The 16235-nt window shown below is 51.6% G+C and overlaps 1 protein-coding gene across 1 annotated transcript in view; it reads right to left on the minus strand.

Annotated features, from left to right (window-relative positions):
* Window positions 1-3625: 3625 nt before the first annotated feature.
* Window positions 3626-16235, minus strand: part of LOC149338402 (cytosolic endo-beta-N-acetylglucosaminidase-like) — a 34322-nt gene continuing 21712 nt past the window's right edge. The window contains exons 8-9 of the mRNA XM_089550312.1: window positions 4878-5120; window positions 3626-3973 (exon numbers count right to left, since the gene is read on the minus strand). Of these exons, the coding sequence (XP_089406438.1) occupies window positions 3721-3973; window positions 4878-5120 (496 nt within the window). The 3' untranslated portion in view covers window positions 3626-3720. The remainder of the gene's footprint in view (window positions 3974-4877; window positions 5121-16235) is intronic.

Below are 16235 nucleotides of genomic sequence, written 5' to 3' on the forward strand. Positions count from 1 at the left end.
ACACCTTGGTCACGGACGCGAGTTCAGGAACGCTGGAGTTGGGTCTGACAATTCCAAAAACGCAGTCTCAAGCAAGCTGCGGAAAAGAGCATTTAGTTCAGGAGGAAACGGCCAGCGACGACAGATGTCAGATCGCGGAGCTAGTGACAGGAGAAAGTCTAGCGTTGCTGGAACTGCACACTGTGTCGGTCATAGGGCAGGAAGGGCCTCGTAGCCTTATTGATAGCACTAGCCTTTCATCCGAGGCAGAGAGCGGAGGTGGGCCTGCTGGGCCGACCAGGCAGAGCGCCGCGCAATTGTCGAACGCACCCGATGTGTGTCCGGCCAGGTCATTTGAGGACCCGGAAATGAGTGGCGACTTGCCACAAGGCAAATTACGGTCAAGTGACTGCGAGGGATCTCATGCAGCCTCAGAGTTAGACGACGCCGCGAAATCGGCAAGCGCCGATCAAGCAGGGAGCGGCAATTATAAGGTTTGCCCGTGCAGGAACGGCACAAATGGCTCCAAGCGAGGCAGAGTAGCTGGAGGCAGGTGCGTGGCCTTCACGTTGAAAGTCAGCGCGTGGAGCAGTACGTTCCGTGCTGCAGTACGCCAAATCCCGTGTGGCAAAAGCGGCCGCACTGATATGATTAGACTGGACAGGGGCTATGCTCCTTAGGCAGTACGCGTCTCGTATTGGCGCGCCGAAGAGAGCGTGCCCTCAAGGGCGTCGCGTGATCTGGGATTTGGACCCATCGAGTACTACAACGTTTTCGATCCTGCAGCAACTTTTTAGTTATCGCCCCGTTGTGGCACCAGCCTAATGAGTGAGTGACCGTCAGGCGTTAATCGGGGTGATTAACACGTAGTGGCTCGAACGCACACGGGGACGCGCGGTGCGACCAAGGAGGCTCACATGGCCGCTTGCGGACCCAACATGAGTGACAATAGTTTAGTTTATGGGGTTTAACGTCCCAAAGCGACTAAGGCTATGAGAGACGCCGTAGTGGAGGGCTCCGGAAATTTGGACCACCTGGGGTTCTTTAACGTGCACTGACATCGCACAGTACACGGGCCTCTAGAATTTTTCCTCCAAAGAAATTCTAGCCGCCGCGGCCGGGATCGAACCCGCGTCTTTTGGGTCAGCAGCCGAGCCCCATAACCGCTGAGCCACCGCGGCGGCATGAGTGACAATGAATGCTCCGGTTGCGAGTGTCTGTGTGCATGTGTGCCCATTCGCGAGGACGAGTGTGTACTTCGAGGTGGTGAATTGGGTGCAACCCACCAACTTGGACGCCGTGTTACGGCGCACGGCAGGCATGCCACTGTGTGTATTTAAGTGTGCATTTTGCTTATGTTTGCTTGGTGCCCCTAAGCATTTTTGCATAATATGGTATTGGGGCCCGTGTGCATTGTTTTGCTTTTGGTTTTGTTGGTGCCAGTGCTTGTGTAACTGCAGTATGTCACCCACAGGGTGGTTTCGTGACCGACACCGATCCTTTCTTTGTTATAATTCTAAAAGTGCCATTTGGGCCCTTTGTAGAATCTTGGGAAGGGCGTGTAAGGGATCGGTAGTGTACGCGGGGTCATCGGAACGCGGCTGGGGGCGCAAAAAGCGAAGCGTCTCCTTTCTTGGAACGCGGCCGCTCGGGAACGCGCCGGGATGTACAGGTGTCCCCCCGCCCCGCGGAACTGATTCGCGCACGTGCTGGCACGAATGTGCATTTGTGTCTGTTTTTATTGTGTGGTAGAGAGGGTGGTTTACCTTGCAGAAGCCGGAGGGCTGGCCATGCCCTTGAAGAGTCAACCATGTTAAGAGTGCAACATGATTGGAAGCTACCAAATGTGGGCCGGGCCTTTAGGGCTTTAAAACCGGGCCCCGGAGCCGGAAGCGGGGTTCTGCGCTAAGGTCAGATGCTATGCATCTTCGGCTATGCCGAGTAGGGGCCTCCCCTAGTGTTAGCCAGTTACGCCTTTTTGTGTTGTTTGTCCTTTTGCCGTTTAATTTGTCTCTAGTGCCTGAACTTGTATGCAATCTAAATAGCTGTACATAAACTTCGAGTATTCGCCTTAACCCTGCATCTCAACTCGTCACGAGAGCGTCTCTGAGGGGACACCCCTGGTGCGAAGAAGAGCTTCAGTCTTCGAGTTAAACAAACCGTCTCTGGCGGGGCACCACTGGTGCAAGGAAAGAGAACCTGTGAAATTTACTGTGGTAGAATCATACCTCAGTTGAAATGGCGCTCGGCTGCTGACCCGAAATACGCGGGGTGGATCCCATCCGCAGGAGCCGAATTTTGATGGAGGCGAAATTCAGAGGCCCATGTAGTGTGCGATGTCAGGACATGTTAACGAACCCCAGGTGGTCGAAATTTCCGGAGCCCTCCACTCCGGCGTTTCTCATAGCCTAAGTCGTTTTGGGACGTTAAGCGCCAATAAACCAAACGTTCTCAAAATAGCTATTGATTGTAAGTTCTCGTAGCGCCACCCTCATCGTTTTCTCACTTTATTGCATCTGGCTTTGTTATTTCAATTATTTTTTTATTTTGTGGACTTCGTAGTTGATAAATGTTACAAATAGATTAAAAGAATAAGATGCTGAGATGTTAAGAAACATTCACCAGAAAAAAAGTGGCGGAACACTTAAACCTTGCTTAAAATATTTCATGGCGAGTTTGCGCCCTTCATAACCATTACTAAAAAAGTAGCTGAATCACCCTGACCCTGCACATTTCCCCACAGTCGTAGAGTAAAGGCGATGCTTAGCCACGTATGGCCAAGTATTAAGTTCTTTCACACCAAACCTGAGCATTGTAAATGCTGGTTACCTGAATAGTTTAACATGTGCCCGCCGCGGTGACTCAGTGGTTACAGCGCTCGGCTGCTAGTCACAACTTTCACGAGAAGTTTTTCACAACTTTGCATTTTCTGAGAAGTTTAGCTCAAAAGCCGTTTTTTTACCTTCGCGATTTCGTTTACAGTTTAAACACCCTTGCAGCTACTGATAAACTAAATACCTCTTCCGAAAGCAGACAAAAATAGGATTTCTGAAGATAATTGAACTACGTTTATGACGTAAACGAGCGAGGTACAGTGGACGCACAGATATCGCCAAGAATGTCGTCTGTTCACCGCCGGAGTAGGACCGCCACTTTGTACTGATGCGTACATGAGTAATTATTAATAAGGAGTTTGATTGATGAGTGAGTGCTGCGTAGGGATAAGAACGGCATTCGATAATTCTATCGCGTTATACTCTTAAAGGAGAAGCCTAAGCATTGCCCGAACTTTTGTCATCGACTTCAGTGGTTACAGGCTGGCTTGTCCAGAGAGCTCTACGGCACAGGGTCTGGTCTGCTCCAGGACGGATCGTATATATCTTTTGCCAAAGATTTTTCACCCCAGAGGAACCGGCCATCAAGTCAGAGCAAAGCTTGTAGCCAATGGGACACCCGCTTCCGTTATGAGGATTAGTTCAATGCCACACTTTAATTCAGGCGCGAATGTTTGTGCGAAGTGAACGTGTAAAGCCGAACGCATGGCCGCAGTAGAATTTATGAACGGTAAGAAAGCCTACTTTGCTTCTGCGACATTTTGAGGCTTTTACTCGAAACAAAAAACGGACATAGTGGTTCAAAGGCGAATTTATCTTGAGCGTCAGCAGCTAGACCGATAACCCGTACTCCCCGAACTCTTCTTTCCCTCTCAGGCGAACTCGGCAAGTCGATGCGGCCGCTTGATCAGAACCGGATTCGCTTCTGAGGTGGCACTCCGTCGTCGATGGTTGGCAGGTCCAAAGCGGGATCGTCTAGGCCTTCGTTGCTGCCGTCATCACCGACGCCTGACGTTTCGACGGCCGCTCTGTCGTCGCGCCACCGGTCGATGACGATCTGGCCCAGTAGGCAGTGTCTCGCCAGCGGTGACACGAAACCTATCCCGATCTCCCTGAGCGTGGCACCGGGACTGTCACTCAGATCCCGCACGTAGAACTTCCTGAGAGCGGGCGAAAGTAAGCAAAATTTAACACATCATTATCATCATGATCATTTATGGACCCTCAAAGGAGCCCTGAAATAATTTAAATGGACATATTCTAGGGCAACAAATCCGTAGAGGTGGTGTCTGTGGGTATCTAGTCAAACTTGATAGATCTGCGTGGACCCTATAACTGAAAAATATTTTTTCAAAATCTCTTCTCTCAGGAGCCCGCAATTGATTAAGGCGACACATCTTACCGCGTATCCCCTACCCCGATGACGTCAGCGCGCAGACGGGGCGAGCTTGTTGGCTGACGTGCCGGCTTTCACCTTTTTCTCCTTTTCACCTGACCGGGCGAGGACGGAATGTTACTGCCCAAGCGTCCCCGTTATTCTTTCTGTTCCTTTTGTTTTCCCACCTGGTCCGGCCACAAGGGAACATTGCTGTACAAACTGTCCACCGCAGCTTTTTCCGTGAATATTTTTCTCCCTTGCTTTCAACCACCTCCCCCCCCCCTTTTTTTCTTTCCCCCTTTTTCTTGCCTCCCTACCCCTGCTTAAACCCATGCGCAATACCTTCATACTCAGTCCTGATGAAGGCCAGCTACACACACACACCCACACGCGCTCGCACACACACACACACACACACACACCACACACACACACACACACACACACACGCACACGCACACGCACACGCACACGCACGCACGCACACGCGCACGCACGCACGCACGCACACGCGCACGCACGCACGCACGCACGCACACGCGCACGCACGCACGCACGCACACGCGCACGCACGCACGCACACGCGCACACACACACGCACGCACGCACATGCACACGTGCACGTAGAGGGGGAATGGCCACTATGAGTGCCAGCGCAATCGAAGATCCCAGGCGGATACACGCACCTTGTAATCCAGTCGGCCGAGGCCGTGTCCAGGTCGGGGTCGATGCTTTCGTGCCGCCTAGCAGAGTACCTCTCCTCGTCTGGCACGGTGATGAGTAGGCCGAGCCAAATCTGCTCACTCTGGGCTGCGGCACAGCTCACCGTCAGGACTAGGGCGACGTCGCTCTTCACCAGTGGCGAGGGGGAATCGTCGATTGTGTAGCTCACGACGAGCGACCCGAGCGGCATGTCGCAGCCGAACAGCCTGCCAAGAGACGGCGCTTCTTCAGAGTCCAAACTCGCGCAAGGTGGCAGACATGCTGACGTGGACAAGTTATACGCAAGCAGGGGTAGAAAACTCCAGTTAGTTTTGGTTTCAACTACTTCAGCGCACCTGATGACTGAAGACGAACTGATGTTTAAATATCGAATAAATCCTGGACATGAACACCGCGCTGGAGGCTGCGGCAGTAGCAGAAATGTCTGAGGCATCGGAAAACGAAGCAGCTTGGCTTTTGCTGGCGGCGGTTCGAATCCTGCTCGGGGATGTGGTTTTTATTTTTCTGCTGGATACCGTTGCCATGACAACGGTAGTACGCTGCGGTTAGGTTTCCTCCGGGCGCTACTGGAGGAATTGGCACTGACGTCTGGATTGGCTGGTCAATGGCATTTATGGCAGTTTCCTACACCTGATGAAAGCGAGGCGCTAAGACGCCAGAAACAGGAATAACGGTAAACACAAGACTTTTTGTTTGGTTACGTTTATGGGGTTTAACGCCCCAAATCAACTCAGGCTATGAGGGACGCCGTAGTGAAGGGCTTCGGAAATTTCGACCACCTGGGGTTCTTTAACGTGCACTGACATCGCACACTACACGGGCCTCTAGAATTTCGCCTCCATCGAAATTCGACCGCCGCGGCCGGGATCGTAAATTGGTTTTCTGGGGAAAGGAAATGCCACAGTATCTGTCTCACATATCTCGCGGGAGTCCCGAAACGCGCCATACGGAAAGGGAAGACAGTGGGAGGCTCGGGCCAGCAGCCGAGCGCCATAACCAGTGAGCCACCGCGGCGGCACACGAGGCTTTTCTCATTGGGGAGAGATGGTGGTGGTGGTGGTGGGGGATTCGAATGCACATACCACGGTGCGATTTTAATTTATAAAGGTTTCTAAGATATAAACGTGGGAAGGTGCAACTTCAACACTGCGATCAGAGTAAAAAAAAAGTGGTAAACGGTCTCTTCAATTATTAAAATCATTACGTACGTCATATTGCCACGTATCATTGTAATGTCCGTTCGTTCGCGTAAGGCCGCACGAAAGGGGTGTTATCATTTTTGTTTGTGACGCGAGAAGCGACCGGACTAATCTCGATTGATCACAGCCACGAAGAGTGGCATCTACGTGTTTCCAGATTACTCTAGGTGATCTCGACCTGTTATCTGGAAGTTTCCTTGCCGGCTTTAAATTGAACGATGCCGCGAGCAGCGGGCTTTCGTAGTTCGACGACCGACGAGCACGTTTGCTGCTTACGCCACCGCCGAGTGATTCAGTTCTTTTGCGAGCGCAAGTCAGCCCAAATAAAGAGCTTCGTTTCAAAGACTGGTTGGTGTCTTCCGGACAGCTGGACTGCCTTCACTACAACGTGACATCTGGTGGAGGTGCTGGGTAGCCTTTCATGTTCCGGACACCCCCTACAAGTCCTGACGCCAGCCCTCTGAGCCATCTACCGCAGGACCTGCGTCCAGTCTACCGCGCAAGCCGACGCCTGCAAGGGGACGCTCCTGAGTTCGGGATTATGCCGGACCCTACCCGAAAGCAAAAGCCAGCAGCAACGTCTACCATGAGCTTGCCCCAGACAATGGCTCCAATCATTCTTCAGCAGCCCCGGGTGCCACCAACCTTCGACGCTTCGCCTGGCGCCGACCCCGATGAATGGCTGGAGCAGTTCGACCGTGTGGCTATCTTCAACAACTGGGACGATGCCACGAAACTTACGTACGTCTTCTTCGCCTTGGAGGGACCAGCAAGAATCTGGTTTGAGAATGAGGAAGCTAGCCTCACGAACTGGGAAACCTTCAAGGAGCAGCTTCTAAAGACCTTCACGAAAGTCGCGCGAAAGGAGAGATCCCAGCGGCTGCTACAGTCTCGCATACAACTTCAAACGAGACCGTTGCAATGTACAGGGTCGTCCACTTTAAGTACGAACACGGCGCAGCGTGGCCGCGCTTCGCGGGGCGCTAGCGCATCCGGCGCGGCCGCGCATCGAAGCTCTGCGGCGCAGGCGCACACGGGCCTGGAGGCGGTGCTTTGTGTCGTCTGCTACTGCGCGGGTGAGCACAGTGCTTGCTCTGCGGTGAAGCGCACCTAACTTTCTGCATGATTACAGCGCTCGTGTGCGCCGAGACAGCACTGCGGGAAAGCGCACCAACTACAGCGCGTTCTGGCTGGTTGCGCGTACGACAACCCAGCGGCCTCTCTTCTCAGTGCCACGATCTCGGTGATATGCAGGTATTGCTGAAAACTTGTCATTTCAGATTTGAATTGATTTGGCTTATGGGGTTTAACGCCCGAAAGCGATATAGAGGACCCCAGATTAGCGTCGACCCCATGGGGTTGTTAACGTGCGCAGATATCCCACAGTAAACGGATGCCTTGCGTTTCGCCTCCGTTGGAACGGGGCCGCCGCAGTCAGGGTAAGACATATATCTAACAGAAGCCAAAGTGTTCGGAATGGAAGTCGCTCGTCTTACCGTGACTGCGGCCGCCCCGTTCCAATGGATGCGAAACGCAAGGCATCCGTTTATTGTGGGATATCTGCGCACGTTAAAAATCCCCACATAGTCGACAATAATCTGGGGTCCTCGGCTATAACCTCCCTTGGAGTCTATGTCAAGTTCGGATGTTAAACCGCATAAACTAAATCAATTCAAACCTGAAATGACAAATTTGCAGCAATACCTGCATACCACGGAGATCGTGGCACTGAGAAGAGAGGCCGCTTGGTTGTCGTACGCGCAACCAGCCAGAACGCGCTGTAGTTGGTGCGCTTTCCCGCAGTGCTGTTAGGTGCGCTTCACCGCAGAACAAGCACTGTGCTCACCCGCGCTGTAGCAGACGACACAAAGCACCGCCTCCAGGCCCGTGTGCGCCTGCACCGCAGAGCTTCGATGCGCGGCCGCGCCGGATGCGCTCGCGCCCCGCGGAGCGCGGCCACGCTGCGCCGTGTTCGTACTTAGAGTGGACGACCCTACACTGAGGAGATGAAGCGTCTCTTCCGGCATGCCGATGCAAACATGAAGGAAGAAGAAAAAAGTAAAGCTGCTTATGCGAGGAGTTAAAGAGCAACTCTTTGCCGGCCTGGTACGGAATCCACCGAAAACCGTAGCGGAATTCGTCGAAGAGGCAGCCACCATGGAAAAAACTCTTGATGCCCGAGCCCGCCAGTACGACCGCCAGCAGCGCGTTTTCTCAGCAAGCTGCCTGGACACCGCTAACAACAATGACCTGCGGGAGGTTATACGTCAGGTTGTGCGAGAGGAGCTCCGACGATTGCTGCCAACGGGAACGCAGCCGCAACTTTCATCGCTCACTGACGTCATACGAGACGAGGTTCAACAGGCCTTGGGTGTGACACCGACACCCACGCAGGCTCTGCAGCCCCCAGCCATGACTTACGCCGCAGCTGTGCGCCGTCCTGCCCCTCGTCGACGGGACCCAAGCCCCTATCGCCCTCAACCAGCTGCGTTGGACCACCGGACTCTCGCCCCAACACGCCCGTCCTACGAGCGTCGCACACAGCCGAGGAAATGCGACAAGTGGAGAACTCCCGACCAGCGCCGCCGACTATGCTTCCACTGTGGCGAAGCCGGCCACATTTTCCGGTATTGCCCATACAGAAGAATGGGCATCCGAGGGTTCTGTTACGACGCCCCACGACCCCGACCCGGCCAGCGACCAGCCGAAATCGAAGATTTTTTGCGTCGGGAAGAATGCTCATTGCCGAGCCCCCTATCACGTTCCCCGTCGCCATCATCACCACGCGTTGTGTCTCCTAACCGAGGTTACGCCGTGCGTGGACGCTCCCCCAGCCCCCGAAGGCTAAACTGAATAAAGCAGCCTCTGCAGGTGTGGTTGCTTCTAAGCGCAATGACAAAGATCCTCCATCGACGAGTACTCAAGACCATGCCTCAACTACGACGACAACACCGACGACGATGACGACGACGACGACGACGCGGCCAGACTTGAAGCTTTTACCGCTGTCCAGTGAAGTAACGTCGGAGTACGCCCACCGCAGCCCCACTACTCGACGAAGCCGAGATCGGACACTGAAGACAACGTACAATACGAGAACGCGAACAAGTGATCTTGAAGTTACGGTCGATGGTCACGCGGTTACTGCCTTGGTCGACACGGGAGCTGACTACTCAGTCATGAGCGGGCCACTCGCTGTCCGACTCGGGAAAGTGACAACAACTTGGGATGGCCCGCTGATCCGCACCGCAGGTGGTAACCTTATTACGCCGTCAGGACGCTGCACCGCGAGAGTTACAGTAAATGGGCGAACCTATGCTACAACCTTCCTGGTCCTACAGAAATGCTCGCGAGAGGTGATTTTGGGAATGGACTTCCTGAATGAACATCGGGTGATCATCGACCTTAGATCCAAGTCGATCAAGCTTTCCACGGACAAAGCCATATCTGCCGCGACGACAGCGACTCATCACATTGCCTTAAATGTCCTAGACGAAGCATTGAGCGTGCCGCCCCGATCAAGTGTCGTCGCCTGCATAGGTACTGGAAACATCGAAACTGCCGAAGGCGTCGTCGAGGGGAACACCCAGTTACTCTTTGATCGAGGACTGGGCGTCGCAAGGGGAGTCGCCCAAATCCGGAATGGCCAAGCCCAGGTGCTGCTGAGCAACTTCACTGAAGAATAGCGGCATCTACACAAAGGTACTACGATTGCCTTTCTCGATGAGCTGCCAAACATCAGAGACACATTGGCCCTCCCCGACCAACCCGCAGAACTATGTGACCAAGGCCATCAACCCACGTTCGACATCAACCCGGCAGTACCCCGGAGCAGACAAGACCAAATACGCAGTCTTCTTCAAAAGTACAGCGATTGCTTCTCATCAGCATCGAATGTGCGACGAACCCGGCTTGCCAAGCATTGTCACAGACGAACACGCCCGACCACTGCGGCAGAGCATCGGAGGCATCGGATGATAGGCAGTTGTCCATCGGAGGACAACTGCCTATTATCCACAAACCAACGGACTCACAGAGCGTCTGAACAAGACCACCGCATACATGCTCTCCATGTACATCGACGCCGAACACAAGACGTGGGACTCCATTCTGCCCTACGTGATCTTCGCTTATAATACTGCCGTCCAGGAGACGACCAGGTCTACCGCATTCGAGCTTGTATACGGCAGGAAGCCCACAACACTCGACGCAATGCTCCCGCACGTTTCTGACGAAGACAACCTCGACGTCGCCGGCTACCTTCATCGCGCGGAGGAAGCCCGAAGACTTGCGCGGCTTCGCATAAAAGACCAGCAGCACACCGATGCCCGACGCTACAATCTGCGCCGGCGAGACACGCATTACAAGCCAGGTGATCGTGTTTGGATATGGACACCAATTCGCCGCCGTGGATTGAGTGAAAAGTTGCTGCGACGCTACTTTGGCCCATATAGGTTTCTCCGCCGCATCGGTGACCTGGACTATGAAGGCATCCCCGAAGGAACGACAGCATCTCAGCGACGACGCACATGCCCGGAAGTCATACAATGAACGCTAAAGGACTCGAGATTTGCATTATCCGTGTTTATTTTCATTTTAAAGCATCGAGACGATGCTTGTTTGGGAGGCGGGTAATGCTACCTATCATTGTAATGTCCGTTCGTTCGCGCAAGGCCGCACGAAAGGGGTGTTATCATTTTTGCTCGTGACGCGAGAAGCGACCGGAGTAATCTCGATTGATCCCAGCCATGAACAGGCTGCATCTACTTGTTTGCAGATTACTGTAGAAAATCTTCACCTGTTATCTCGAAGTTTCCTTGTCGGCTTTAAATTGAGCGGTGCCGCGAGCAGCGGGCATTCGTAGTTCGACGACCGACGAGCACGTTTGTTGCTTACGCCACCGCCGAGTGATTCAGTTCTTTTGCGGGCGCAAGTCAGCCCAAATAAAGAGCTTCGTTTCAAAGACTGGTTGGTGTCTTCCTGACAGCTGGACTGCCGTCACTACAACGTGACAATATACATGGTGTTTTTTTTAACCGTTTACAGATTAAAAAAAGGTCCTGATAGTATCGTGAATGCCGCCTCCACGGAATGTATTTTCCACTCGGCGGACACAAGATAAGGGCATAATTAATCAGCCACATTCCGTTAATTATCTTTTTAATTCTTCGCTTTTCGCTGCATATTGCAAAAACACTATTGAAGACTGTAAGGATTCAAAGCTAATACAATTTGCAGCATGTCCCTAACTGCAACAAATATTGAGGTATTCTCGACTGAAGTTTCAACCTTTTCGGATGCGATTCGGGAACTGAACGCTCAAAGTGCGCCGGAAATCCCGCCCATGATACTACGCAAGAGACTGACGAAATGATGACAACAACCGGCGACACCAAGGCTAGCTCCGACTGCGGCAGACGGGCGCTCGAGAAGAGCGCATATCCACTGCCTCCGTGAGCAGCACGCGCTTTTTTTCGTCACAGGCATTGAACTTGGAGGTATGTTTCCTGCCATCTGCGGCTTCGAAAAGCAGCACGGTGATAACGCGCAAAATTTCACTTTCCGCTCTGGCTCGGTCAAGAAAGGAACGGTGGGCAAGTTGTTTGCTTGTGCTTTATTATTTTGCATACAAAGTAATTCCAAAAGACGTGAATTGATGACTGTGGCCCCGTCGTATCTCGGTGGCTAGGTTTTATGCATCACCAATGCTTAAAGTGCTTGCCTTCAACCGCCACGCATGCCATGAATCTCTCCTTTATGGACTGCATCATTCGTTTCACAACGTGCGGAGGTATATTGGCATATGCCTTGATGATTCTTTGTTTGAGGTCTGCCACGTCTTCGAGTTCAGTTGCGCAGAATCCGTTCTTGACGTAACCCCAAGGAAGGAAGTCTAATGGAGTTAGGTCGGATGACTTAGGTCGAAGTTTGGGTGACTTAGGTGGCCAGAATATGATTCCACCGCGCCCAATCCACTGACCGGGGAAATTGCTGTCGAGCCAATCCCAACGATGTGCGCAGGCGCCCCGTCGTCCGGAAACCACGAGCCGTGGACTTGACTTAACGGGATCTCCGACATGAAATCGTTGACACCACCACTTCGAATGCTCGCTGTGTATGACTTTGCTGTTAGATTTTCTTCCAGAAAGTACGGCTCCAGTATTCGATTTGAGTAAATGCCACAGCAGACGTTCACTGACCACCGGACTTGGTGGTGGTGTTCCCGGATGAAGTGCGGTTTCTGTTCAGACCAATAGTCGGCGTTGTGTACACGGACTCCCCATTACGGCAAAAGTGGGCGTCATTCGTCCACAAAACTATCCTAAAAAAGTCTGAGGCATCATCGCATTTCATCAATGCCCAGATACTGAATTCATACCACTTTTATGAAAGTCCTCGCTGAGATCCTGATGCTGTGAAATGTGGTAAGGATAAGAACTATATGCTTCTTGAGCACTCTCCAGCCTGAATAGCGGGAGGATCCAACGGCCTCGACGATTGCACGGATGCGGGCTTCGGGGTATGCACGAACGTAGGCGAGAACATTTATCTCTTATTCTTCATTCAGGATAACCCCTTTACCTTCGTTGAATGAAGCACAGATCCTGCGGTCCAGAATAGTTCGTGCATTTCACCGAACATCGCATGTGACTGAACTGGGCGGCCAGGATTCTCGGAGGCGTAGACTAGTATCGAGGCGAGGCGAGCGTTTCCATTCGTTTTCACACAGGCGACAACCATCTACACCTTCTCGGTCAACGAGTATCGCGGTTGCAGCTGCCCTGCCATTCTAACGCGCATTCAGAGTGCATATGTATAGTATTGCAGCAGCCTCGTTCGTTCTGTTATCGGAATCGACAGCCGGCAGCGTACCAGAGGAGATTCCGGTGAAAAATAATGAATCGAAAGCCGATAAGCCACCGGTCCGTTCTTGTCCGTTCTTGTCCGAGCCAGAGCGGAAAAGGAAACCTTACGCGTTATCACCATGTTGCTTTTTCGAAGCCGCTGACGGCAGGAAACGTGCCTCTAAGCTAAGTTCAATGCCAATGACGAAAAAAGAGCGCGTGCTCCTCACGGAGGCAGTGACTATGCGCTCTTCTCGAGCGCCTGTCTGCCGCATTCGGAGCTAGCGTTGGTGCCCTCGGTTGTCGTCGTTATTGCGCCAACCTCTAACGTAGTATATTGGGCAGGATTTCCGGCGCACTCTGAGCTTTCAGTTCCCGAATCGGATCCGAAAAGGCTGAAAATTCAATAGCGAACATCTCAATATCTGTTGCACTCAGGAACATGTTGCTAATTGTATTAGCTTTGAATCTTTGCAGTCTTCAATATTGCGATTGCAACGTGCGGCTTAAAACGGCAGAAACGTGCCTCGTCATTGGCATTGAACTTAGCTGCGGCGTAACACGGCAGCTAAGTTCAATGCCAATGACGAAATAAGAGTGCGTGCTGCTCACGGAGGCAGTGACTATATGCGCCCTTATCGAGCGCCTGCCTGCCGCAGTCGGAGCTAGACTTGGTGCCGTCGGTTGTCGTCATTATAGACCTTATGCAAAAACTGGCGCCCCCTTGCGTTGACGACGAGCGTTTCCGCCATGTTGGGGGCTTGGGCATACCGCAGTATATGGTAGTACGGGAAAAGCGACGCGCACGTTGGCATTTATCGTCCTTCAAGATGCTCAGATATTGCTCTGGACCTTGCTGTACACAAAGAGGACTCAAGGATAACCAAGGAAACAAGGGAAGAGAGCTAGCTTCGTGCACTTTATTTCTCGCCTATATATAGTGCACGATGCGACGCAGCGGTAAACCTCTTGCTGGTGTCGAGTGCTTTTCGAGAGTTAATAATTAGATCGTAGACGAAGTCACAACACAAATAAGATTTGCAGAATTAATAAGGCTAATAAGCGCGCTTTTAGCTTATATTGTATTTGCCGAAGAGCGCTCCTGCCTGCTAGCAGTTACGGCGCTCTGCGTCGGTCGGCTAGTAGTTTCTCACACGCGATTAGTTTTGCGTCTGCCGCTCGGCTTCATGTGCACGTTTTTTTTTATCCTGAACCTTCGGTTTGCTTTTATGCAAGTGTTATGCAATCCTAAATTTGTGAAGTGTCACAGGCCAACGGATCCGCAACGGACCTTCGCGTAGCCCGTGTTAGTGACTTGCGTATGCAGCAGGCAGTGTAAATCGATCATTTACTGTTCGTGGTCGGCTGTTCGATCGTCGCGTATTATGTGACGATCGTATTTTCCAAGCGATAGTATGACCCACAGTGCAGCGTCGGCAGTCATGGTCGGGCTATCACTTTGCCGAATACGAATCGTGGGGCGCAGAAAGGCGAGCAACACAGACGTTCATGTCGTTTTTTTTTTCCTTTTAACGCGCCGAAACTACACCTGGGCTATGAGGCGCGCAGTAGTGGAGGGCACCGGATTGATGTTGACTACCTGGGGATCTGTAACATGCGCTCAAACCTCGATACAGTGGCGTTTTCGTTTTTCGCCTCCATCAGAAAACGGCCGCTCCAGCCAGGATCGAACTCACGTCCTTCGGCTCAGCAGCACAACGCCTTGGCCAGTGAGCCACCGCAACGTGTTGCTTAGGTAGCTATGCTATTACCAGGCATTTTGGAATTGATGCGAATTGGAAAACAGCTCATAACGTCCCTAATTATCGACTGATTGTTGTTCTGACTTGTTTCAGATAACTAACCTCACTGCAGCATGGTACATGAAGTTACCTTGCAATTGTGCATTAAGCAGCAGCTTTAAGAAGTACATAACTACAAAATCTCTTCTTAGTTCCAATGTAAACAAGATGTAAGCAAAGCATGATTTGAGCAAAATGCAGAAAAAATTATTTACAGGTATGCAGCATAATTCAGTGTGCGTTTTTCTTTCGCAGTTGTCTTTCCACTGCATCCCAGATGAGCTGAAGATGCGCAAGGCATGACTAATGCGATAAAGCTAGATCCCCCGTACAATATTGCAACTGCCCGCATCTGCTCACAGCATTTCAGAGAAAATGACTTCCTGAAGAACATAGCTAGTGGGCGCAGGATGCTAACTGACACGGCTGTACCATCAGTGTTTGTATTCTCCAAAACAAAGACAGCACAAAAGCCACCAATAGCTCTTAAAGTTAAAAAAAATCTTAAAGTAAAATTTAAAAAAAAACTTACAATAAAGCGTCCGCACACGGTCCGCACCAAGCAACTACGTTGACTCCGTGACCACAAGCCCCAACATGGCGTCGCTTGCTCGTTTCGGTTTTCTTCCGGTAGATGGCAACAGTTTTGCATAAGGTCTATTGCATCAACCTCTTACGTATTATATTGGGCAGGATTTCCGGCGCACTCTGAGCGTTCAGTTCTCGAATCGGATCCGAAAAGGCTGAAAATTCAATAGGAAATGTCTCAATATCTGTTGAAATTAGGAACATGTTGCAAATTGTATTAGCTTCGAATCTTTAGTCTTCAATACTACGATTGCAATGTGCGGCGTAAAGTGGACAGTTAGAAAGATAATTAACGAAGTTTGGCTGATTAATTAAATAAATTTGACCGCTATGTCCTTATGTTGTGTCCGTCGAGCCGTATACAGGGTGTTTTTTTTTAGAAGGTCCAAAATTTTTAAAAAAAGGTAAACTGCTTTAGATTTATTTTAGCACTGGGGCAATACTGGAGGCTACGGCGGGCGCCAGGTAAGAAGAAAACTGTTTTAATTAGTTTGCTGATTAACTAAATATGTTAATTAACTTTTCTAATTTTTGTTTTAGGGGATATGTTGTATTCGCAGAATTGGAGATCGTCCTCTAAACAGTCCAACCAAGAAAAAACAATTTTAATTAAAAATTTTTCACGCACGTTACGAGGCGCGAAAAAGTCACCCTGGTAGGCATCTTCACACCGTAACGCAGCGGCGGGAGCGCCTCTGACGTAGTTCACTCCGCCCTGCGCTTTGCGTCAAGCGTCCCGGACTGGCGGCCTGCGCTATCGCTGCTTATCTCGCTTCGCTCCGCGGCCTCACGGAATGCCGCGCTGGAACAAAAACGCATTGACACAAAGTGCAGGGCGGAGCGAGCGCTCACAGACGCTGTGTTACAGTGTGAAGCTGCCTACCAGG

Source organism: Amblyomma mixtum, chromosome 6 (assembly GCF_055824585.1).
Source record: "Amblyomma mixtum isolate Tamu chromosome 6, ASM5582458v1, whole genome shotgun sequence".
NCBI classification, from domain to species: Eukaryota; Metazoa; Arthropoda; class Arachnida; order Ixodida; family Ixodidae; genus Amblyomma; species Amblyomma mixtum.